Here is a 23,248-nt window from a genome sequence, read left to right as displayed (position 1 = left end):
CTCATGACCTGTCTTAAAGTTCATAGATCCTTTCTTCAATGTCCAATATGCTATGCGGTCCATCCAATAAAGGTTTTTTTTTTAACATCTTTATTGGAGTATAATTGCTTTACAATGTTGTGTTAGTTTCTGCTGTATAACAAAGTGATCAGCTATACATATACATATATCCCCATATTCAATAAAGGTTTTATTTTCCAGATATTTTATGTTCTAGTTCCAGAATTAATACTTTTGAGTTTATATTTCTCTCATGAAATTCTTCAACTCTTAACCCGTTATATCTATTTTTCTATAAATTCTTTAACACTTTTATGATAGCTATTTTAAAGTCCTAAGTTCCAATGAATGAGACATCTGTGGTTCTGCTTCTAATGTTTAATCTTTTGATTATAAGCCATATTTTCCTAACTCTTCATATGTCACATAAATTTATGTTGCAGACAATAAAACTGAAGTCTAAAGCTTATGTTTCCCCGGGTTTGGTTTATTTTATGGATAGTGCAAGTTCGTTTATCTGTCTAGTGATTACACTGATCACATCTTTGGCTCCAAAGCTTGAGTTGAAATGAGGATGAGCCACCATTAAATCGATTAAGTTCACTTCTGATTCATACTACACATAACAATCTCTTATCTAAGCAACATTTTATCTAATCAACATTTGAACTGAGAAAGGTGTAAGGCTCCAATTTTAAATGGCTTTACTTCACTAGCAGGGCCTAATGGGATAGAATAATTTCTCATTATTTTCTTGACCCTTCTCCATTGTTGCTTTCTTAGGAAAAAATATTGTGATGAGAACGGAAGGAGTTTTCCAGATAGACAATTTAGCGCTGCCTTTAGGACCATACAGATTCCAATCTATTTAGATAACCCACATTGCTGTCAAATGATCATCTGACTTCTCCTCCACTCTGCAAAATCTGTCTGTGACAAGCCAACACCTCCAAATATTTATATCCAGACCAAGTACTTACCGCAGGTACAGAAGGTTCCCCAGCTCTCTCCTCATCTATAAAGGGCTCTTTTATATCTAGAATTCAGTTCCTCGGTGCTTCCTTGCTTCCACCATTCTTTGACATAGAGAAGTATATTTTCCTTCTGTCCAATTTTTGTTGTCAATGTGGAAGCTGAGGGCTTTTAAACCTTTCTCCAACTTAACCAGAAGCAAAAAAGTCCCCCATTCTAATGGATTCTTTTTCTTTTTCAGACTTTCTGCAGTTTGTCTTTAATAACAACACACTTTTCAGCTAGCATTCCACTTTTCAAATATTTGTACTGCTTTCCCCTTGATGGTTCCAGAATTATAAGGACTTTGGTGTTCTATTCTCAGTCCTTTTTTCCTCATATCCTACACATTTAATCTGAGTGTTTTTCCCCATTCATTTGCTGTTTTCTGGCATGCTGGTATTACATCAAATAAACCCCCAAGTTCTTTATCTTGGTCTTTTATTAACTGAAACTCATCCTAGGTTCTCATACAAGTCTAGGTTTGAGAGAACGTTTGCATCTCTCTCACTCAGAGCTTTTATTTTATTTCTTTCACTCCAGTGTCCCATTGTACATAACATTGGAGTATGAAGCACACAACATTTTAACTTCCGATTTGGCTTATAAACTTCCATCTCCTTTTATGTTATGCTATCAAACTAGGAAGCTTGCCCTGGTGCTTGTCCTATGAAACTGAATCCTGGATGACACCTACCTCACTGGTACTTCTAACAAGTAAACCTTGGTGGCCACAACCTCTCTCTCTCCCACAAAAAAAAGAAAGTAGGATCTACATGACACTAAAATAGTCCTTCTAAATGCTGGTGCATAGTGGGGCCAATGTCTTTCAGATAGTCAATATTTGATTGAAGATGTATTTCCCTATAATCTCCTCTCCTGAGATGATATTTGAATAGTGCTTATTCCTTTGTAGCCCTGGGGATGCTGATAGTTGAGCTCTTGCCATATCTAGAAAAGGCAAGGAGACATCGGGGATGAAGAATGATCCCAGAAGTTTTGAACTTCTTATTATTCTGTTCTGAGGGTCTGTTCAGGAAGGATGTTTTCCTTCTGTGTCATTTTTACTGGATTTATAAGGATAGAGAAGAAAATGATAAACATGCAAGTCTGAAAGGAGAAGAAGGAAGAATGGAAATAGGGAGGAGAGGAAGCAGGAGCCCTGGATGGTTCTGAGACCCAGTAGTCTCAGGGCCTTGGCCTTGGATAGGTTTCCACAACCGATGGCAAGTCGGAGAATACCAGGGGACCAAGCCCAGAGACAATGGCAAATAACCAAAAGCTAATCAGAATGCAGAGGAAAATGGAGACAGACAGTTACTTTGGAGTAGGAAGGCGATTCCAGAAAGCACTAGTAGGGCTGTGGGAATGTGAGACAGGGAAGGGAAAGGAGCCGCCCCAGGTTGTGTTCATGAGCATGTTACCACTGTAGACAATGGTGAGGGGGTTCCCACCACAGACAACTGGGTCTCCGTCCTGCCGGGGACCACAGCAGTTGGTCCAGAATATACCTCAGAGTTATCCCACTTGGTGGGCAGTGCACAATTTAATAAGCAAGGAAGCTGGGGTATTTATCCCCTAACTTCTCACTGTCACAGATTGAGGTCTGCTCCTGGGGACCTTAGCTCTCTGATGACTTCAGGCTGCTCCATGCACTAGCCAAGCATCCTCTCGTAACCAGGTAAATCCTCAGGCAGAGAGTCACAACTGGTTGAAGGAAGACACCACATGCGTGCATGAGAACACTGAATGGCAAGGAGATGTCAAAGAGGCACTGAAAGCATCTTCATGAAAGGTACATGTTGGGTGTCAAAGACTTCGTCAAGACTGGTCTATGTGGCCTGGACTAGGGTGCAGCCAGTGAGGAGCCATGTGCACCTCAGTCCTAAGGAAGTACTCACTCCCAGGGCCCTTCACCTGTAGGGTTGGCACTTGAGAGACCTTGGCAGTGAGTGCCTCCTTCAACTTTGTGCCCTGGACACCAAACTTGCCTCACACTAGTCCTGGCCCTGCTGATCTAGTGGGAGAATGAGAGACTCCTGGCTTCAACGATGCTGAATGGAAACAATGGGAGTGTCAGTCATTCGAGAGATTCTGTACCTGAAATAAAGAATGGAAAATAGTGGAAGTTGGGTCTCTTTCCTACCTGAAGAAATGGGCTGGAAAGAAAGAGATGAAAAAGCAGGCCCCAGTCAGTAGATTAGGGTTCAGGACAGTCCTGAACCACACACAGGGACAGTCAACTCCCACACACAGGGACAGTCAACTCCAGAAAGTTTGAGTTAGGTTGGTGACCTGACCAGTCCTAGGGCCAGTCCTTTTGTAGCCTGTTCACCACACCATTGGCTCTTCTGCTGACCTCACTCTCACGGCCCTCTTGAGAGAAGACAGAATAACTAGAATTGCTGATACCAACACAGATGACCAGACTAAGCCTCCTCATAAGGCTAATTTAGGAATTCTGTAAAGGTATCCATCCTCAACATACCGGCTAGCTTCAAGTCCTTCAGTAGCTGAGACTTCCTTTCTCAGATAAAACTCTGCTTCTGGATTTTTCTGACAGAATGGACCCCAGAGGAGCACTGGCCACATGGGTGTCCAGTCAATGGACAGCTGTTGGGGAAAGCTACCATGTTCTTTGTTCTGGGGCAGGAGGCTCTCTGGACTTATTTGATATGGGGAAAAAATGCTACAGGGTAAAAAGTCATTGAAGATTAGATCACTAAACAGTTCTAGAAGGAGAGTCAGGCCTCGGCGTCCTACAACACCCTTCCCTGCCTCAGGTATGACAAGATATTCGGTATCGAGGGGGCCTGCTGGAGACGCACACCACATTAGTCATAACAGGAGGGAGGTTTTGTAAGGGAAATGCTTTAAGCCCACAATGAATGTTCCTGCCTCTTTAAGTCGTCACCACCACCTAACCCTCCCTCTGCGCTTTCCAGAGCTCTGAGTCTCAAAGGTCTGAGACTTCCTCTGTGCACACTGGGAGAAAACAGCCTGCCGCACTCACAACCGAAGGGAAAGCAGAGATCAGGGCTTTCCCAGATCACCTGTCAGAGTCTGTCACGAGGAAAGGCGAGCCCCGGCAGGGGACAGGAGCTGCGACCAAGCAGAAGGAACATGGCTCTGAGAGCATTTACTGTCTGAGCACCTGGGTTCCAGCAGGCACCATGCGGGTAAGTAAGAGCCGGAGCCATTAAGATGGAGCGTCCAGATCTGTAAAGATGTCACAAGTTTCCAGTAGAGGAAGTTCAAAAGAAGGTTTATGAGCCTCTTCTCCAGTCTGGAGGACACACATTCCTGTCTCCTTCCACACTCCCTCCATACAGTAAGAGAAGTGTGTGCTGGAACCACATCTAGGAATAAAATACATTTTAAAAGGCATTCAACATTGCCCAAACGGCATTTTCAGCACAGGCAGAAGATATTTCTGTGGCCCCCAAAGCAGTCTAACTTCAGAGCAAGTTACAATGTGGTGAGTCAGGATACCATCAGAATTCACCCCCCAGATTCTCCCTCTCCCCTCTGTCCACAGGAGGGGACCCTCAAGGAATTTAAGAGGTCCAGAACTAGGTCTTCAACCCCTCTCCCTGCATGACCCCTTACATGTCTGCTCCCTAATTCAGGTCGCTCCCACGCCAGCTGCAGGGACACCTCAATTTCATCATCTGTACAGTGAAGGGGTCTGAATAAATAGCTCGTTTCCAAACTCTGATTTGTGGACTGATTACATCAGATACATCAGGTTCATAAATCGGAATTTCTGAGCATGGTCCCCCCAGAATGGACATTTTTAAAGAACACTCAAGTAATTCTGAAAAACAGCAAGTCTGAGAGGCACTGAACTACATGAACTTTGAATTTTCAGAGTATTCCGAATACAGGACTCTACATGTTTTACGTAGTTCAATAACTAAGAACCATTTGTCATCCCAGATTTCAGTGGGAGCTCACCTCCTTCTTGAAAATTATTTTAAATGATTTTAACCCCCTTTTCAAACTATATGTAAAGTCCAGTCACCTACTCGAGAGTTCTGTGGATTCCCTGTAACTCACTTCCTCATTTCCAGCTTTGACAAGGACATCTTGCTTTAGCTAAATTCTTCTTATTGGCTCTGAACCTTGTGGCTCTTTCTTCATTTCTGCTCTGGTGTCAATTATGGGAGTTTGTTGATTTCTAGACACAAAATAACGAATCACATTATGTGATTTACCCCTGGGGTAAACTTTACAGAAAGCTTTGGGCGGGGTGTAACAGGAGGCAGCGGCAGGAGAGTTACTGCAGAAACACCGACAGCTCTGGTTTGAGTTCTAGGCAAACCTGCCATCTGAGTCCTTTGGCCAGAGACAGGTTATTCAGCCAACCTCTCCCTTTGCTTTTGCTTCGTTGTTGGTGCCAGTAGGGGGAGAACACAGTTACCTGTAGGAACCAGGTGGGCGACATGAAGAGGTAGAATTTGAAATGGACGTTGAAGCACAGGACAGGACTCAGGCCGAAATGTGTGGTGGGATGAATGGTCCTAGGAATGAACGCATGAGGTGGGTTGGCAAAGGCCCTGAAATCTGCTGTCTGTGGAGGGGCTGACTGGGGAGGGGATTAGGTGGAAATGAGGCTGGAGTAGACGGAGGAGAGACTGTGCTCTCGTGTTCAGGCGCTTGTGTGATCAGGCAAACTTGACCACAGAATGTTTAATTGTATTAAATAATGTTTGAGTGGGTAAGATCACTTTACCTTGAGAAGCCTCAGGTTTGAGGCAAGAACATAAAGAGCCGGGGGGGAGCATCCCCATCTCACCATATGTAGACATATTAGGACGAGCCAAGTCATGTGGTTCTCTGAGAAGAGGAGCTCTCCATACCAGTATGGGAAATAACGTCTGTTTTCCGATTTCCAAAACCAAAATTCCAATATTCTTCTTGTTTGTTTCCCAGGCCAGCAACCCTAAGGTAGGTCTTAAGTCAGCGAGCAAACTTTCTTGTTCTCAGGGTTTTCCAAAGCCCCCCACCCCACCCCCAGCTGCTGAATCTCCAGGGAAAACTTATTTTCTACAACCTACGTCAATGACATAGAATTACCTGGGAAAATGAACATCAAAAGCTTACTCATTGACATAGAATAAGAGTTGTCATCTCCCCTCTGCTCTGTGCATTTCGAAGCCCTGAAAAGACAGCACAAGCTCACCAAGTGTTCTCACAGTATCGTCCCAACCCCAGACCAGGCTCTTCCACTGTCTTCCCTAAATTCTGATGCTCGGAGAGGGCAGGAACTATGACATTTTAACTGTGGTGTCACCAGCATTTTGGACTTTGCCTGACACATAGTAGGTAGTTTTACCTATGAATGAATGAATGAAAGAGTGAATGAATGAAAGACTAAATAAATTGTGTTGGGGACCCTTTCAGGGAATCATGAGAGGACAGAAGACAGCAAGAGATGAAGAAAACGCCTATGGTAAGAACACGCCTCACAATGCGTGTTTGCCCCCAGGTATGAGCTCCGGGTAGTAAGGGGGACGGGCTATCTCAACACTGAACGGAGAGAAGCCCCAGAGGTTTCTCGATACTGGGATGAAACAGCAAAGAGCCCTGGGACTGGCATTTGACCTAGATCTCTGCCCCTGACCTGCTGTGAGATATTGAGTTCTTTGACTAACCTGCACCTCCGTCCGCAAGGTAAAATGAATAAACCTCCTCTGATCTCCACAGAAGGGGATGTAGAGGGAATCCAACTGTACACTAGAGGGAACATGATTCACCAGGTAGAAGGTGTTAGGGAGCAAGGATGGAGGGTTAACCAGGTATCTTATTAGGCAGCAGGTTTAAGAGAGAGGAGAGGAAGAGGAGGGCAAGAGGGAGGGAAGAAGAGATGGTCTCATCTTATCCTCCCAGCAGCCCTATGAGGACAGCACTACATTATTGATCCCATTTGTGCAGAAGAGGTTTAGCACTTAGGTTAAGCAGCTTCCCAGGGTTACAAGGCTGGCAGGGGTTGGGCTGTGATTCAAACCCAGGGTGTGGGACACCAGGCAGCCCTCACGGCCAGGCCCACGGCCCCTCCTGCCTTTCTTCAGTGGCAGCGTATCTGGGAATGTATGGCAGAGGCTACTGAAGCTGTCAAATAGGGAGCAGCTCTGCGCAGTGTGGATGACAGGTCATGTCACACGAAGCAATGGCCTGTATTATACAGGGGTGTCCTCTACAGAAACGTTCACCAGGTGCTGGAGCACCTACAGGTGCATGTGTGACGCCAAAGAGGGAAGAAATAGACGGGTAGAGATCCCCCCGGAGCTCACAAATCTCCGACCAGGGCACTCAGTAAAGGGTTGGTCCGAAAAGCAAAAGTCGAAGCACTCTGTTCTCCTTTGTCCAAAGGCGTCCAGGGGACCCGGGCACCAGGATATGTGCTTTCAGGTTCGGGAGCTTACACATCATTGGTGCTCACAGGTGCAGAAGCCGACGAGTCTGCCCTGCAGGAGCCCAGGCTGCGGCTCCTCCTGGCTGGGAGGTCAGGGACTGGGAAGAGCGCCACGGGAAACAGCATCCTGGGCCAGAAGCGCTTCCTCTCCAGGCTCGGGGCGACGTCGGTGACCCGGACCTGCGCCGCGGGCAGCTGCAGGTGGGCCAAGTGGGTGGTGGAAATCATTGACACCCCGGACCTTTTCAGCTCCGAAGTCTCCCAGACAGACCCGGGCTGCGAGGAGAGAGGCCGCTGCTACCTGCTCTCGGCGCCGGGGCCCCACGCCCTGCTCCTGGTGACCCAGCTGGGCCGCTTCACGGCCCAGGACCAGCAGGCCTGGAGGGGGGTGAAGGCGCTGTTCGGGGACGGCATCGTGACGCGCACCATCGTGGTCTTCACCCGCGAGGAGGACCTGGCCGGGGGCTCGCTGCAGCATTACGTGCGCGACACCGGGAACCGCGCGCTCAGGGAGCTGGTGGCCGAGTGCGGGGACCGATTCTGCGCCTTCGACAACCGAGCCGCCGGCGGGAAGCGAGAGGCGCAGGTGATGGCGCTGATGGGGCTGGTGCAGGAGCTGGTGAGGGACCACGACGGCGCCGCCTACACCAACGACGTGTACAGCCTGGCGCAGGCCCTGGGCGGCGCGGACCCCGCGGAGAGGCTGCGCAGGGTGGCGGAGCGAGTGGCCGTCTGCGCGCAGAGGCGGCGGGAGCGCTGGCCGCTGGCCTGGCTGTGGCGGTGGCCCAAGGCGCCGGGGACCTGGTGTAAGCTGGGCGTGTGCACCCTGCTGGGCGCCCTGGTCCTGCTCTGCGTGCTCTACAGGCACCGGCCAGAGGCCGTGACAGGGTGATATTCAGTCTTGCAGGTAACCTGGCAAGAAAGGAACTGAACACTTGGGTCTGAAGGGGGATTTCAAAGGAATCAGAGTTTTCAAGAGTTTCATGTTTCCTCCAGTAAACAGTTTTAAAATAAAGTTGTACAATTTTAAAACATCCTTAAAACGTGTTAGTTAGCTTGATGTTTTGGTCCTCTCTTGAAAAATAATGGAATGACTGGTGATTTTTAGTAGAAAATGGATTCATAAGAAAGGGAAAACAGCTATTTTTATTTTGAGCTTGTGTTTGTTTGTTTGTTTGTTTGTTTAGACACTGCCTTCCTCCCTTTGGACTGCTATTAAAAAACAACAACAACAACAAACACAGACTGGGTGGCTTAGAGACAACAGACATTTATTCCTCACACTTCTGGAGGCTGGAAGTCCAAAATCATGGTCCGGTTTGGGGGAGAGCCCTCTCTGAGATTGCAGACTGCCAGCTTCTGGCTGTGTCCTCACCTTGATGGAAGGGGCACTTTGGCAAGGGCACTAATCCCAATCATGAGGAATCTACCCTCATGACCTAATAACCTCCCGATGACCCCATCTCCTAATACCATCCTCTCCAGATTAGGTTTTCCACACGTAAATGCTGGGGAGGGGGACACAAACATTCAGAGCATAGCCTGCACTCTCTCTTCCTGATATTTTCTAGTTCTTATGGGTAGATATCTCCCTTTAGTGATCCTTGTAAATTTTTATTATCATCAAGGAAAGAGATGTCACAGTCATACATATTAATGTTTACTTCTGATACATCGGTTTATTTACCAGTACAATAGCTTAGTACCAAGAAGTTAAATGTAACTACTCTGAAAATAACACAGTTTCCAACTTTCTAGCATGTATTATGGTTCATGTTTGTCCAAAATGAAGTAAGATTTGGGGAAAATAACATGCGATGTCTTCAATGTAGTTATCTATCTGGATTTTTAAGTAATAATAATAATAATAAAGCGCCTGTCTCAAAATGGAGAAGAGAGGGGTGGCAGGGTCATCGGCAGAGAGCCACAGAGCACCAGAGGTTAGGTTTGGCTGTACTGTGGGGTTTTTACAGGGGATGGGTCAACCCACATAAGTCCGTGAATGCCATCCTTACCTTGTGTAAGCAAATGCTAGGATCTGTTTATTTCTATATTTCTGAATGTGACAGAACACTTTAAAGGAAGTCTTTCTATCAGCCATGCGCTAGTTAGGAGGTGTGGATGCAGGAGGAGGCAGATATCCCAATACTACCAGGGCTCAGGGGTGCTAAGGGCCGGGAGGTTGTGCGCAGGCGTCCTAGGGCCATCCCAGCTCCACGTGGAGAAGGGGCCTATGCGCATGCACTTCGATGCCACCTCGGGTTGAGGACCTGCAGAGACTCAGGATGGCTATGGCTTAGAGTGGCCTGCAGTTGGGTGGGTGGGGTACCTGAGGGCCATAGTAGTGGGTCAGGGAGTTGGGCTCTGTGAAGCCTGGCTGGAAAAAAGTCCATTATCAATTCCTGTCTTCAGCGTCGTGCTGGGCCCATGCAGGAAGTCTCAGCCATTGAGGGACTCTTTCCACACCCTGAGGGCCCCAGGAAGGGGCCGACGTAGGGGGTACTGCCTGTGTCTGCAGCTTGCCTATCCAGGGCCACGTGCCTATGATCATGCGTTGTAAGCCAAAGACTTCGCTTACCATGGGGTTGATTGTAACCTGCTTGTTCTTTCATTTTTTGTTTTCTCACATAAGGGTGTCCACATATGCCCTCCAATTTCTGTCATTGCTTATTATTTCTGTCTTGTTTGTAAATGGAAATGTGATTTTTAAAATAAATATGAGTGTTAGGATTGTAAAATTCTCATGCAGACTGTAGCATATAGAAATGTGTAGGATCAGAGGAAGGCTTGACATCTGTGGGTAAAACACCCTGTTTGGGGCATCACCAGGACCATTGTGGGGGACAGTGGAAAGAGCAGGAGATGTGCAGAGGGCTTGTGTGACAAAGCCGGTCCCCTATGAACTTGCTCCAGGACCTTGGGCACAAGGGGACACTTTCAACTTTTCTTGAGATGTATATATTAATATTAATCCTTATAGCTTTCATGTATGATGAACTAACATGAGTGAAAGCACTTTGTAAGTTAAATTCCATAAGAATATAGTACAGAAACAAAAAGTCTAAGAAGAATCTTTTCATAATAATAATCCTCATAAATAAATCTCATACTCATAAATACATAAATTTCACACTCATAAATACTCCACATTTATTATTCATCATAATAACTACTCCACATTATTCTATGTATAGAGTTGGGAGCTAGTGGCAATATAAGGTCAGCATGATTAGTCATCAAATATATTTACAAAGTGCAATCAAAGTTGTATTTGTTCTCTATAATATTGCTAGTTTCTAATTCTTAGATTTAGAACTATGCAAAATGACTCATAAGTAAATGGAAGACACAATTTTTAGTTTTTTAAATGTAATTTAGGGACTTCCCTGGCAGTCCAGTGGTTAAGACTCCACGCTTCCACTGCAGAGGGCACGGGTTCCATCCCTGGTCGGGAACGAAGATCCTGCATGATGCTCCAGCAGCCAAAAAAATTTTTAATATATACAATTTAATGTTACACATGTAATACAGGATAGATCATAAAACAAAATAATACAAGACTGATCATAAAATAGAAAACAGAAGCTGTAGAGAGAACACTATAATATAATAACAATTTATTGCCTTAATATTTTATGACGAAAAATACCTCATGAGGTATGAAGGGTAATTATCATTAACAGCCTTTTATTTGAAGAGGAAAGTAATGTACTGAGAGTCAAGTGATTTTCTAAGGGCAAAACGAGGCAAATCAGAACTGGAACTTATTTTTCCTTACTGTAATATAGGAAGGGTTTCCTGAACCAGACACAGGGTCAAAATACTATAGCTTCTCAAAAACTGTCTATTAGAGTGAATATATATATATATGTATAGACTACTTACATGTCCTCTCATTTTCTTTCTTTTTTTCTCACCTTTTCTTTTATCTCTTCAAAAATAAAAATTCGTTGATCGTGTGCTGATGAAGTTTCTTTCATATTTCCATGCCCTGCTGCCTGGATCAGCTGTCATTTTATCTAAAGCGGTTCATATTTGACTTACTTCTGAGAGTTGTTTTTGGCCATGATGAGTTTTTCTTTTTCTTTTTTTTTTAAATTTATTTATTTATATTTTTGGCTGCATTGGGTCTTCGTTGCTGTGCGCGGGATTTCTCTAGTTGCGGTGAGAGGGGGCTACTCTTTGTTGCAGTGCGCGGGCTTGTCATTGCAGTGGCTTCTCTTGTTGCGGAGCATGGGCTCTAGGCACGCGGTCTTCAGTAGTTGTGGCACACAGGCTCTAGAGCGCAGGCTCAGTAGTTGTGGCACACAGGCTTAGTTGCTCCATGGCATGTGGGATCTTCCTGACCCAGGGCTCGAACCCATCTCCCCTGCATTGGCAGGCAGATTCTTAACCACTGCGCCACCAGGGAAGCCCCCATGATGAGTCTTTCAAGCAGAAGATTTCAAACAATGCATACCCTCTTACATAGTCTTGTACAATATTCAGTCTTTTACAATATTCAATTCTTGTACAATATTCAATATTCATCATCTGGCTGGGCAGATGCCACTACTCCTTCCAGAGAATACCCTATGGATTGAATTCCCTAGAAGAGGAATTCCTATAACTCCTTGGGGAAGCCAGAGCTAGACTATTACCCAAAACTCTTTTTTTCTGCCCTGGGAGCATTCATCTGATAGTGGCAATGTTTGCTTTTTCTGATACAACTGCATTTGTGCTTGTTTATTCCAGCAATAAAATATTTTGAGATTTTTTCTCAATTTGTCTTTTACCTCTTTTTTTTTTTTTAAAGTAGTTATCTTCCAAAATGATGTAATGTTTTCTTTTAATTATTATTTGGGGTCTTAATTATTTTTATACCTTACATTCAATCTCATTCTTGCCCCAATTCTTGTTTATTTTATATTTCCTTTCACTCTTTATACCACTAATTTTAGGCACTCCTTTTTACTTTGGAAATAGTGTTAAATCGTGTATATCCCCTGATTTACCACATCTGAAAACACCTAAGATCTATTCTTCCACATGCTAGTGAAATAGCTCATGGATACGCTGAAGAGAACTGCTTACCACTCCTCAAAAATCACACACACACACCCAAGAAGAGACACCCAACCCCAAGAAACAAAAGACAAGGGTAGTCACTCTCTGACTCCCAGCCCTGGGGAGTTTCTGGAAAGGAGGAAAGCTCCATTCTAACCTGTTCCACATCTGCGCTCCAGCTTTTCACGAAGGTAGAGAAGTCCTCCTTCCTGAAAAGCCAGTGATTCTTTCTTGCGCCAAAGAAAATAACTAATTTTCTCAGTAGGTCTCTTTGTAGGTGCTTTCACAGGGAGACTCAGATCAGCGGGGTCTGCGTTAGAGTGAGAGGTACTGGGACTCAACAAGAGAGATGAAACGTTGATCTTCCGGGAATGGTGGCCGGAGAGCACCGCCCGCCCGCGGAGGCAACAGGGGCCTTTAGCAACGGGGAAACAGGGGGGATTGGGGCCCCTGTTCTTCTCTTTCACGCTCCAAACATCACTTCTTTCCACACGTCTTAAAGAGGAAGCGGCAGGGGGCGGGGCGCTCGCGGGCTCCGACAGGAAGCATCCCATTAGGGGGGCACCACGCTCCGAACTCGCTGCTCTCCGGTTTCCGCGGCAGCAGGTTCGCCCCATCCGGAGGGGGTGTCCCCAGCTGCGGGGACAGGGGGCGCACTCCGTTAGCCCCATTTTCCTTCTTGCCCTGCAGCCGTGCCCTGGAACCTTCGGCCGCGCGCTCGCGCCGACCCGCCGGCACCCAGGCCGCAGCGCCGCGCCTGGTAAGGGGAACCCGGCGGGGGTCCCAGCGTCCTGGGTGGAGACCCGGGGTGGGGGGGGGGTCCTGGAGCCCCCGGTTGAGTTAGGGCTACTGATTTCTCGTGGGATCTGACACCGGTTACCAGACTTCTGGGCTCTCCCATCAGTGAAACGGGGCGCCGACGGTGAGCGTTATGGGCAACCGCGGATTCCTAGTGGGAGGGAAGCGGCTTCGGGAACCGCTCACCCCGCGTTCACGGCCCATCGCTTTCCACAGCGCGGAGGTCTTTTCCGGCTAGTTGCCTACTGCTTAGCTCTTCTGACTTTCATAAGCTTCACGGGGTTTCATAAAGCTTCACTAAGACTCTCATCCCATTTGACAGATGAGAAAACTGAAACTCACCAGGTGCCCCAACTAGGAGGGGCGTACGTCTCAGTTTTAGCTCTTAACTTCCCCCGTACCAGCCACCCCCCAATCCCTGACAAGCACCATGCCCCCGAGAGGCCTGGGTACCGGGAATCTATTCCTAGGGCTTCACAGGACAAGTACGGGATCATTATGTTCCCACCCTCACTGAGCCACGTGCTCCAAACGAAACCTCTCAGTGAAATTGTTCTATTGGTCTTCTGAAAACCAGCCCATTCGCCCCCAAATACCCCACACTTTTCCTACGACACGATGTCAAACTCGACCCTATGGCAGACAGATTCCAGTGTGTACAGGAACCAACCCTTTGTCTGCTAAACCTGCTGTGAGAGCCGCGTGATGAAATCACAATGCTAAACTCTGAAACAAGTGATACCAGGAAACAGAGAGAGGGTGCAGATGGGCGAAGGAGAATATGAATATGGCAGACAGAAAATATTTTTATCTTTCCTAAAACAGCGTGAGAGAGCCTGCTTTCCAAGGGTTTGATAAAGTAAGGTACCGTCAAGATAAAATCAGGTTCGTATAATGTAAAAATCAGGAGGTACATTAGGCTCATTTGCTCCAGCCTCCTACCTAAGCTAGATCCTCCTGCTGTTCCTGTCACATACTCTTATACTCTCTGCTCGCATACTGCCCGCGACTCTCTCATGATTCCTGATCCCGCCTGGGGGAAGATTAAAAGGGTTTTCCTTGTGGAGAAGAAATCTGCCTCCACTCCTGATTCTCCCACTTCTGTCTACTATGTGATTGACATGTGTCTCATTCCTTCCGGTTTAGGATGCTTCCCGATCTTTTCCTAGGCTTGATTCTGTCCTTTTAATATTCTAGGACTCATTTTAGCATCTCCATCAATATCCTTTCTGACTAGCCTCTGCACACTTTGTTATTTGTTAATATCTGTCCAAAACAATCTACTCCTCGGTGGGACGTGTCTCCCCCGGCAGCCTGACCCACTCGGAAGACGGTTCAGGAGGACCGTGCGCGCCTCTGCTAATGTAACCTGAACTTTGATTGGCTTTTATGACAGCCACAGAGCTCCGTTTGGGTCACACTGATCATCAAGTCATGGGAAAACACCAGATTGCTTTAAACTGAAATACTTCCATTCCGAGCAACTTCTGCCCCCTGCAATTTTATCTTTGAATAATCTTTTTTTTTTTTTTTTGAAAACGTGCACTCAAGATTTTGCAATACAGTTCTCTTTGTTAGTTTTAGGGTAAGCTTCCAGCCTGTCTGCCTCAGTTTATGTCCTGACCATGGATGGCAGCATGGTATGTGGTGTTCCAAGAGGTTCACTGACTTTATAATCTCTTTTCCACCCTGATAAATCTAGGAGAATACACAGGCAAAATGAGCCATTTTTTGGTCTTAGCTCCATGGCAGTTGTGTGATCGTGGGCAGGTCAGTTGAGGCTCAGTTTCCTAATATTTTAATAGAAATATTAATACCTATCTTGATCACATCATAGGGAATTTAGGAGAACAATTAAAAGAATGGACATGAAAGAAACTTGAAAATTACAAATGGCTGCACAGAGGATTATTACCATGGTGAAGTTCATTATCAACATTGTCACCACTGTCGTCATCGTCTTTACCACATCGATATATTGATTCCAATATATAGAAACTGTCATCTGAAGTAGAAAAGATGTCAGAGAATTTGAGCAGTTTTAGCAAAAGCTGGAGTATTATTTACCAGAGGCAAGGACAGCATGTGGGAGAATGTGGTGAGGAAAACGCTCTTCTCTGGGCTTAAGGTAAGGAAAGTGGTGCAGAAGGAAAAGGAAAGGAAGGAACGAAGTTGCCTTAATAAATTCTGATAATGTGACAAGGGATGGTTTCCCTAGTGACAGCCATTTCTATTCTTCCCTACTGAGTGAATAGAAAAATGTGAAAAAGGTAGAAAGAACAGAATCAACCTGAATAGCAAATAAACTATGAAAACCGTTTTGAATTCAATGTTAATCAATAAAATGCACCTTTAAACAAATTAAGACATCCTAATATATGCCCATCAGGGTGACCAGAAATTAAAAATCTAATATCACCAAGCGTAAGTGAAGATTTGGGGGTTTCTCACCCATGGCTGCTGCCAGTATGACTCAGCACAAGCTTCTTGGAGTCATATTTGGCAGTATCTTGTCAGGTGGAAACTATATATCCGAGAGAAATCGTCCACGTGCACAAGGAGACGTGTGGGGGGATTCTTCTGCAGCATTGTTTGTAGTAGCAAGCACGTATTTTGGCACACCAAATGTTTGTTAATAAAGAGTTGGATAAAGTGCTACATAAATAATGTCACTGACATAAAAGATTAAAATACCAAAAAGTACTATATATTACCTGTACATACATTTGTATCTCAGAATATTGGTTGCCTCTGAAGGGAAGAGGGAGAATGAGACGGGTTGGGGGGAGTCAAAAAATAAATAAATGGAACTATATGTGTAATGTTTTAACTTTTTCAATCAAACCGAACAGCACAGTAAAAATGCCAAAATACTCAGGTCTGTTCATTGCAAATAGTGGGCATTTGTTTCATTACTGTGTATTTCTCCCCTTAAAATGTTTGTTTCATAACTGCATAATCTTTAAAACTGAATAAATAAAATACAGTCTCAGAGATCATCTTAATTATAGTGGCATATTGAATGCTTGCCTTTTCTAATGCATGCTTACCTTTTCTAGCACCAAGAAGAATGACACAGTATTATGCCTCATCTGAATGAAACATTTATCCCCATAGTTTTGCCAGTTTCTGGTCATATCTACTGGAATTTTTTTTAAGTGGGTATTGGGAGACCCACAAGGAAAGACATTTGGTTTAAAACTGAGCAGGAAATGAATTTATCTTGAATTTGTCCTGAATGTTGACTCTGTCCCTCAGTCATGGCACCAGCTTCTCTCCACCAGCTGCTCAGAGGGGAGGGAGGATGGTGGCCGTGCTCCGCCCTCTTTCCCTTCGTCCTCTCATGTCCATCCTCAAAGGAGCTGTGGATCCCCCAATTCCACACTCCCATTGGAAGGTACATTGTACTTTGCTCTTTGCTACTGGGATATCCATCTGATACAAAGAGTTTCTGGGACTGGAAATGGTCAGTACTTCAAACAAACCGATGTCATTTACAGCAAGGCAATTTTTATTCTCTAGTCTAGCAAGTTTGCTTACTTTGATTCCAATAATAATAATAATAATAATAATAATAATAATAAAAAAACAATAAAAAGTCCTGCTTCTCATTCCATAGAAGAAGACTTTCTTTTTTTTTTTTTTTATTTATATTTTATTTTTGGCTGTGTTGGGTCTTTGTTTCTGTGCGAGGGCTTTCTCTAGTTGTGGCAAGCGGGGGCCACTCTTCATCGCGGTGCGCGGGCCTCTCCTTATCGCCGCCTCTCTTGTTGTGGAACACAGGCTCCAGACGCGCAGGCTCAGCAATGGTGGCTCACGGGCCTAGTCGCTCCGCGGCATGTGGGATCTTCCCAGACCAGGGCTCGAACCCGTGTCCCCTGCATTGGCAGGCAGATTCTCAACCACTGCGCCACCAGGGAAGCCCAGAAGACTTTCTTTATTTCATGTCTTTTCAAGTAGAGGGGAAATAATCAACTGATTTGTTTTCAAACATTTCTTGCTTTCCTATAGGATGAGGAAAAAGCAAGGGTTCATTGTGTTAACATAACCTAGCATCACCTGGGTTGCCTAAGGTTATAAATGGATATTGGAAAGTAAAATATAAGTTAGAAAATTAGCAATGGAAATGGCTCATCTAAGGATAATTATTCTTGGCTGTCTGAATTGGAGGTGTTCTCAGGCCTTACCAAGTCCCATATGGACACTTGCTTTTTATTCCTTTCCTTTTTTTATTCCAGAAGAGAATGGAAGGGCTTCAGAGGAGCAGATACGGGACTATGGCTGAAGGTAAGAAAGCCTCCAAATTCTCAAGAGCTCTAGGCATCAGGGAAGAGTCACTGTTTTCTCTCCTCCTCTCCCTCACCTCAAACACAGTGACAGAAAAGAAACCCAGTTATTTTCAACTGCAGAAGAAAAAGGCAGCTATCATGTTCTTTATCTTCCCTACCATCATCACACCCACACACACCCGAGTGTGAAGCTCTCCCCTGTGCCGTGATGTATGGGAAATGAGGAAATGAAACTTCAAGTCAGAAGTCAGGGGACTTGGAAACGAATTGTGAAAATGATATCCTTCCCTGCCTGCACTCAACTGAAAAGAGGAAAAGTTCCCCATAGAGACTTAGTAATCGTGTTTGCTAAAAAAAGAGGAAAGGAAGAACCAACACAGAATAAAAGGAATAACAATAACAGATTCTAGGAGCCTAAAATGAACTTAATTTATTTGAGCTCATAAGAACTCTAGAAATCCTTGGATTCTCACTCTCTTCATCCCTTGAAGATTTTAGCTCCTGATGCAGTGTCACCCTCGACAACACCACTTTTGTTCTAATTTCCTGTAATTCTATCAGCCAAATTGACGATCTTTCCAACACATGTATTTCTTATACATGATGGTCTTATCATCTCTTCTTCAGTCACCGATCCAGGGTCATCTGTCAGACTCCGTCCTTGACTTTAACGACAAGCCTTCTGCAGGCTCACGTTCAAACATCCAACTCCCCACCCAAAAAGAGGAAACCCAGGGACATTCAGCTGGTCCTCAGTGGGAGGTCACTGGAGCTCTGATATCTGAGACTTCCTTTACCCCCAAGGTTCAGATGAATGTGATTAGCAGTCTGTGTGCCTGGGAATTGGTGGGTGGAGAAGAGGTGATAATAGTTTCTCATTTGTGACTTCTCATCCTCTGCCTCTTTCTAATCTCACATTTATTTAGCATGAAACTGGCCTAAGCACCATCCCTGGAAAAGCACAGGGACCACTTCTCTTTCTGAAAAGCTGTGTTTTCCCTGGTCCTGATGAAGTCCTCAGAGCATCCGTCATAGTGTAGCAGTTCTTACTCTTGGCTATGGGTCCAAGTTCGGGCTCCCAGTGTGGGCTTCCTGCCATTCAAGAGTCTCCTAAAGTTGTATGCAAACATTTGTATGTATTTAAATATAACTATTTGGCAGGGAGAGAGGTCCATAGCTTTCATGAGATACCATGAAAGGTCCGTGACCTAAAAATCTTAAGAATCACTAACTTTACCAACAAGGACCTACTGTATAGCACAGGGAACTCTGCTCAATATTCTGAAATGACCTAAACGAGAAAAGAGTTTGAAAAAGAATAGATACATGTATATGTACAACGTAATCGTTTTGCTGAACACCTGAAGCTAACACATTGTTAATCAACTAAACTCCAAGATAAAATAAAAATTTTTTTAAATCACTGACTTAGTAAAACACGGAAAACTCTTTTTTTTTTTTATTAGGCGGAACAGAACACACGCGGTCTGCAGCCTCGTCCTCACTGCGGATCGTCCTGGCGGGCAAAACAGGCGGCGGGAAAAGCGCCACCGGGAACAGCATCCTCGGCCAGCCAGTGTTTGAGTCCAGGCTGGGGGCCCAGTCGGTGACCAGGAAGTGCCAGGGGGCCACGGGCACGTGGAACGGGAGGAGCATCCTGGTGGTGGACACGCCCCCCATCTTTGAGGCGAGGGCCCAGGACCAGGAGGTGTACGAGAACATCGGGGACTGCTACCTGCTCTCGGCCCCGGGGCCTCACGTGCTGCTGCTGGTGACCCAGCTGGGCCGCTTCACAGAGCAGGACGTGGTGGCCGTGACCAGGGTGAAGGAGGTCTTCGGGGCGAGAGCCCTGAGACACATGGTCATCCTGTTCACCCACAAGGAGGACTTAGCGGACGGATCCTTGCACGACTACGTAGCCAACACAGACAACCTGAGGCTGAGGGGCCTGGTCCGGGAGTGCGGGCAGAGGTACTGCGCCTTCAACAACCGGGCCTCCGGCGACGAGCGGGGGGAGCAGCTGGCCGGGCTGATGGCCGTGGTCGAGGGGCTGGAGAGGGAGCACCAGGGCGCCTACCTCAGCAACGACCTCTTCTTTGATGCACAGCGGCTCCAGCAGGGCGGGGGAGACCCCCACGGAGAAGGTCACGTGCGCTACCTGGCCAAGGTGCGGTCGCATGTTGCAAAGCAAAAGCAAGACCTGCAAGAGGCCCAGAGAAACTATGTCTTCAAGGCGCTCCTCCGAGTCAAAAACTGGATCATTTCTCACATCGGAATATTTGCTGTTCTTGTTATATGCTTTTTGATTTTTCTTGCCATTTTAATTAGCTTGTGTAGTACTCACGAATGCTGAGCATTTTCAGATGATACCTGCCATCAGCTTCCATTTTTTCAGAGTCAGTATCTTTGTCTATGTTGATAAGGAACTTTATTTGCTTTTCATGTAATTTCACTTTCCATTTCCCTTCCTTGCATCAGACATACCATCCGTTTTCTTCAGCTGCATTTTAGGTAAATAAAATCCAAAGGAGAAAAAAATCCCCTTTTTGTCTTGTTAAAAATGGTGAAAGCAAATAATAAACTAACTGGAGGGCTTCCCTGGTGGCGCAGTGGTTGAGAATCTGCCTGCCAATGCAGGGGACGCGGGTTCGAGCCCTGGTCTGGGAAGATCCCACATGCCACGGAGCAACTGCGCCTGTGAGCCACAACTACTGAGCCTGCACGTCTGGAGCCTGTGCTCCGCAACAAGAGAGGCCGCGACAGTGAGAGGCCCGCGCACCGTGATGAAGAGTGGCCCCCGCTTGCCGCAATTAGAGAAAGCCCTCGCACAGAAACGAAGACCCAACACAGCCATAAATAAATAAATAAAATAAAATAAAATAAAATAAATTAAAAAAAAAAAAAAACGAACTGGATACAGTCATGAAATGTTAGGGAGCTTGCAGGAAGGAAAGTGAGTGGACCGTCATGCTGTGTGAGCATCTCACCTCTGTGACCTACTTTTTACAGTCTTGCTGTTGAGGAGAGAAACATGTTATATTAAAAGTTGGTACTGGAATTCCTTATTTTATTCACAGACTTCCTTGTTGGTTGTGAGAAAAAAAAAAGGCACCCCCCCCCAAGAGAAAAAGATGAGGACATTTCGGTGGGGGTGGGGGACAGGGGTGGTCTCTGAGGCATGAAGAGGCTGAGGGAGAAAGGAAGAGGGGCCTGGGGGTGAGGGGGAAGAAGAGGAAGGGGGTCTGTGCAGAGTCAGTGCCTGGGAAATTAAGGAACTGGAATTTCTTAGAGCGGGGCTTGGCAAGGGCCAGACTGTAAGGGTAGTATTTTAGGCTTAGCCGACTATCTGGTCTCCATTGCAGCCACTCAACTGTCCCCTTGCAGCGCAAAAGCCGCGGTGGACAAGATGGAAGTGACAGGCGAGGCTGCATTCCCATACGACTTTATGAAATTTGAATTTCATGTACTTTTCATATGTGAAACATTTTCTTCTTTTGATTTCTTCACCCTTCAAAAAATGTAGAAGCCCTTTTTTAGCTCACAGGTTATGCAAAACGGGCCGCAGGCTGGATTAGGTCTGCAGCCTGCGGTTAGCTGACCCCCGTCTTAGGAAATTTTCCATCATGGGTTGAGCTGCGATGTAGTGGAACATCGTGAACCCCAAAGTCAGCACAATTGTGTGTGATACCTGTAGAAATTTGGGGAAAGGGTGGCGTTGCCCATTTCAATGGTAGTAAAGAGAAGAGGGCAGACATTGGGGTGAAGTCTGAGCGGAAGTCACGAAGTCAGTGGAAACAGGAAACCCGATGAGGAGGGCCCTGTGCGGCCCCTCCGAACTTCTCCTTTGGGATAGCTGCCGCCCCCAACCCCCGCTTCGTACCCTGTAGGGGAGACCCGCAGTCGTCCCAGGCAGCCTGTGACTGGATGGGCAAGTGATGAATGCTAGAGTGAATCTCAGGAACTCACTGGGATGCCCAAGCGTCATTCTCCAAACCTCCGCTGGTACTAAGGTGCGTGTTGGTCTCTGCAGCGCTACCCCATAACTGATTCCAATCTTGTGCAAGGAGTGCTATGTCTGAGCTCCTCAAACTCTTGAAACCCCACGGAACTCTTGCGTTCTCAGACCAAGGACCCCCTCCTCAATGCAGTGTTCCCAAACGGTCCGACCTAACCTGGTCTCTCCCTTCCTTGACATCATTCAGCCCCGCTCCACCAACACTTGCGTGAGCACTGAGTGTCGGGCTTTATGCTCAGCGCGGTAGGGGGAGGAAGGCATATAAAAATGGGTATGAGAGAAATGTGTCAGCCAGAAGGAGGGTGCGGGCTCGGAGCGGGGGGCGGGGGCGGGGTTGGGGGGTGGGCAGAGGCAACCTAGCCAGGGTGGGGCTGGGCTTCTAGGAATGTGCCGGACCCTCCCTCCCGGGACTCACTTCAGGAGGAGGGAGCCCACGCTCAAGGAGGGGAATGCGAATCCTGGTAGGAGGGATAAAGGGAGGGACCTGGTTGGGCGGGGCCCTGGGCTGCACCCCCAGGGTTCAAGGGCTACCTCCCCGAGGCTTTTAAGCAAGTTAGGAGTTTTAGGAAGATCATGCTGCAGCAATGTGGCCATTGGACTAAATAAGTGTATGCCTGGGAACAAAGGATAACATTCAGAAAAAAAGAATTCCATCTTGGCCATCAGAGTCTGCACCATAACACGAGGCGTGGGGAAGGAGAGGAGAGAACGCGGAGGGGCGACACCGACGGGGTGGAATTGACACAGTGTGGGCACTAGCAGCAAGGTCGGGAGGGACCCAGGTTTCCGTCTTGCCGCCCTGTGACAGTGGCTCCCTGCACTGTCCCGGACCTTCAGAGGGAGAGTGGGCTACGCAGAGGAAAGCAGACTTTGGATCTGGATGTGCCTTCCTTGAAGCCCTCTGGGCTGGGCGGTCTCATCCTCCCTCCAGGGAGGGCATCCCTACCAGGCAGAAACTCGGCCCAAGAAAGTATTAGGGAGCAGGGCTGCAGGAGGATGGTCTCCCTCCAGGTGTGTAGATGGTCCATTCCCAGGCCTCGCCACACCAAGAAGCCATCTCTTTCCCCAGGAGCAGCGTTGTCCAGTAATCCAGACGACATTCCACCTTTGTTGATTGCCAAGAGGAATAAAGCCGGAGGGTTAACCCAAGGATATTTTACAGCAGAGAAGGAGAAAGGGTTTTGCTCAACCTTTACTCACACATGAATGTTTGCCAAAGTAATTCCCTGGAAAGTGTTCAGATATGAGCTCTGTTTCTCCCTCAAAGGATAAAGGAAGCATGGAAAAGACCCACCTAGGGATCGTCCCATTTACTCTGCCCCCTCCTTTTGTCATTTCCAAAATAATACAACTCTAGGGATTTTTCACTTTCTTCAGGATTCAGTGAATGTCTACTCTAAGCAGGAAATTTAGCTGTAGAGGGATGTCCTTCCTGATACTAGGAACAAGAAAAGAGAAATTCGTTTATTTAGTCTCGATTCACTTACTCACAGGAAGCATGAAAACAGGGAAGTTCTGATAGATTTAAGGATTTTTTTTTAAAGGATATGGAGAACTCTTCATTAGTTCAAATGTTTTCAAATGCAGGTAAAGGAGACCCCAAACTCCAATAGCTTAAGCAATAAGGGAATTTACTGGCTGACATACTGGAAATCCAGAGGTAGTGCAAGC

At 46.3% G+C, this 23,248-nt stretch overlaps 1 protein-coding gene across 1 annotated transcript; it reads left to right on the top strand.

Moving 5' to 3' along the window:
- The first annotated feature begins 4,088 nt into the window (after nucleotides 1-4,088).
- LOC118901164 lies at nucleotides 4,089-20,132 on the top strand. The gene is made up of 6 exons (XM_036864255.1): nucleotides 4,089-4,190; nucleotides 6,418-6,466; nucleotides 7,387-8,317; nucleotides 12,980-13,235; nucleotides 17,512-17,560; nucleotides 19,029-20,132. The coding sequence occupies exons 1-6, from the start codon at nucleotides 4,185-4,187 to the stop codon at nucleotides 19,913-19,915; spliced, it is 2,178 nt and encodes a 725-aa protein (XP_036720150.1). The 5' UTR covers nucleotides 4,089-4,184; the 3' UTR covers nucleotides 19,916-20,132.
- The last annotated feature ends 3,116 nt before the right edge of the window (nucleotides 20,133-23,248 follow it).

The sequence above is a fragment of the Balaenoptera musculus genome, chromosome 9, assembly GCF_009873245.2.
Source record: "Balaenoptera musculus isolate JJ_BM4_2016_0621 chromosome 9, mBalMus1.pri.v3, whole genome shotgun sequence".
NCBI classification, from domain to species: domain Eukaryota; kingdom Metazoa; phylum Chordata; class Mammalia; order Artiodactyla; family Balaenopteridae; genus Balaenoptera; species Balaenoptera musculus.
The sequence above is the reverse complement of the archived record's forward strand: the minus strand, read 5'-3'. Positions and strand labels throughout refer to the sequence as shown.

Bases quoted from the DNA above. Each gene is read 5' to 3' on its own strand.
- LOC118901164 (XM_036864255.1), top strand. The intron at 6,467-7,386 runs GTAAGAACACGC...CTTTGTCCAAAG, and splicing joins AGATGAAGAAAACGCCTATG to GCGTCCAGGGGACCCGGGCA. The intron at 13,236-17,511 runs GTAAGGGGAACC...TTTTTATTCCAG, and splicing joins AGGCCGCAGCGCCGCGCCTG to AAGAGAATGGAAGGGCTTCA.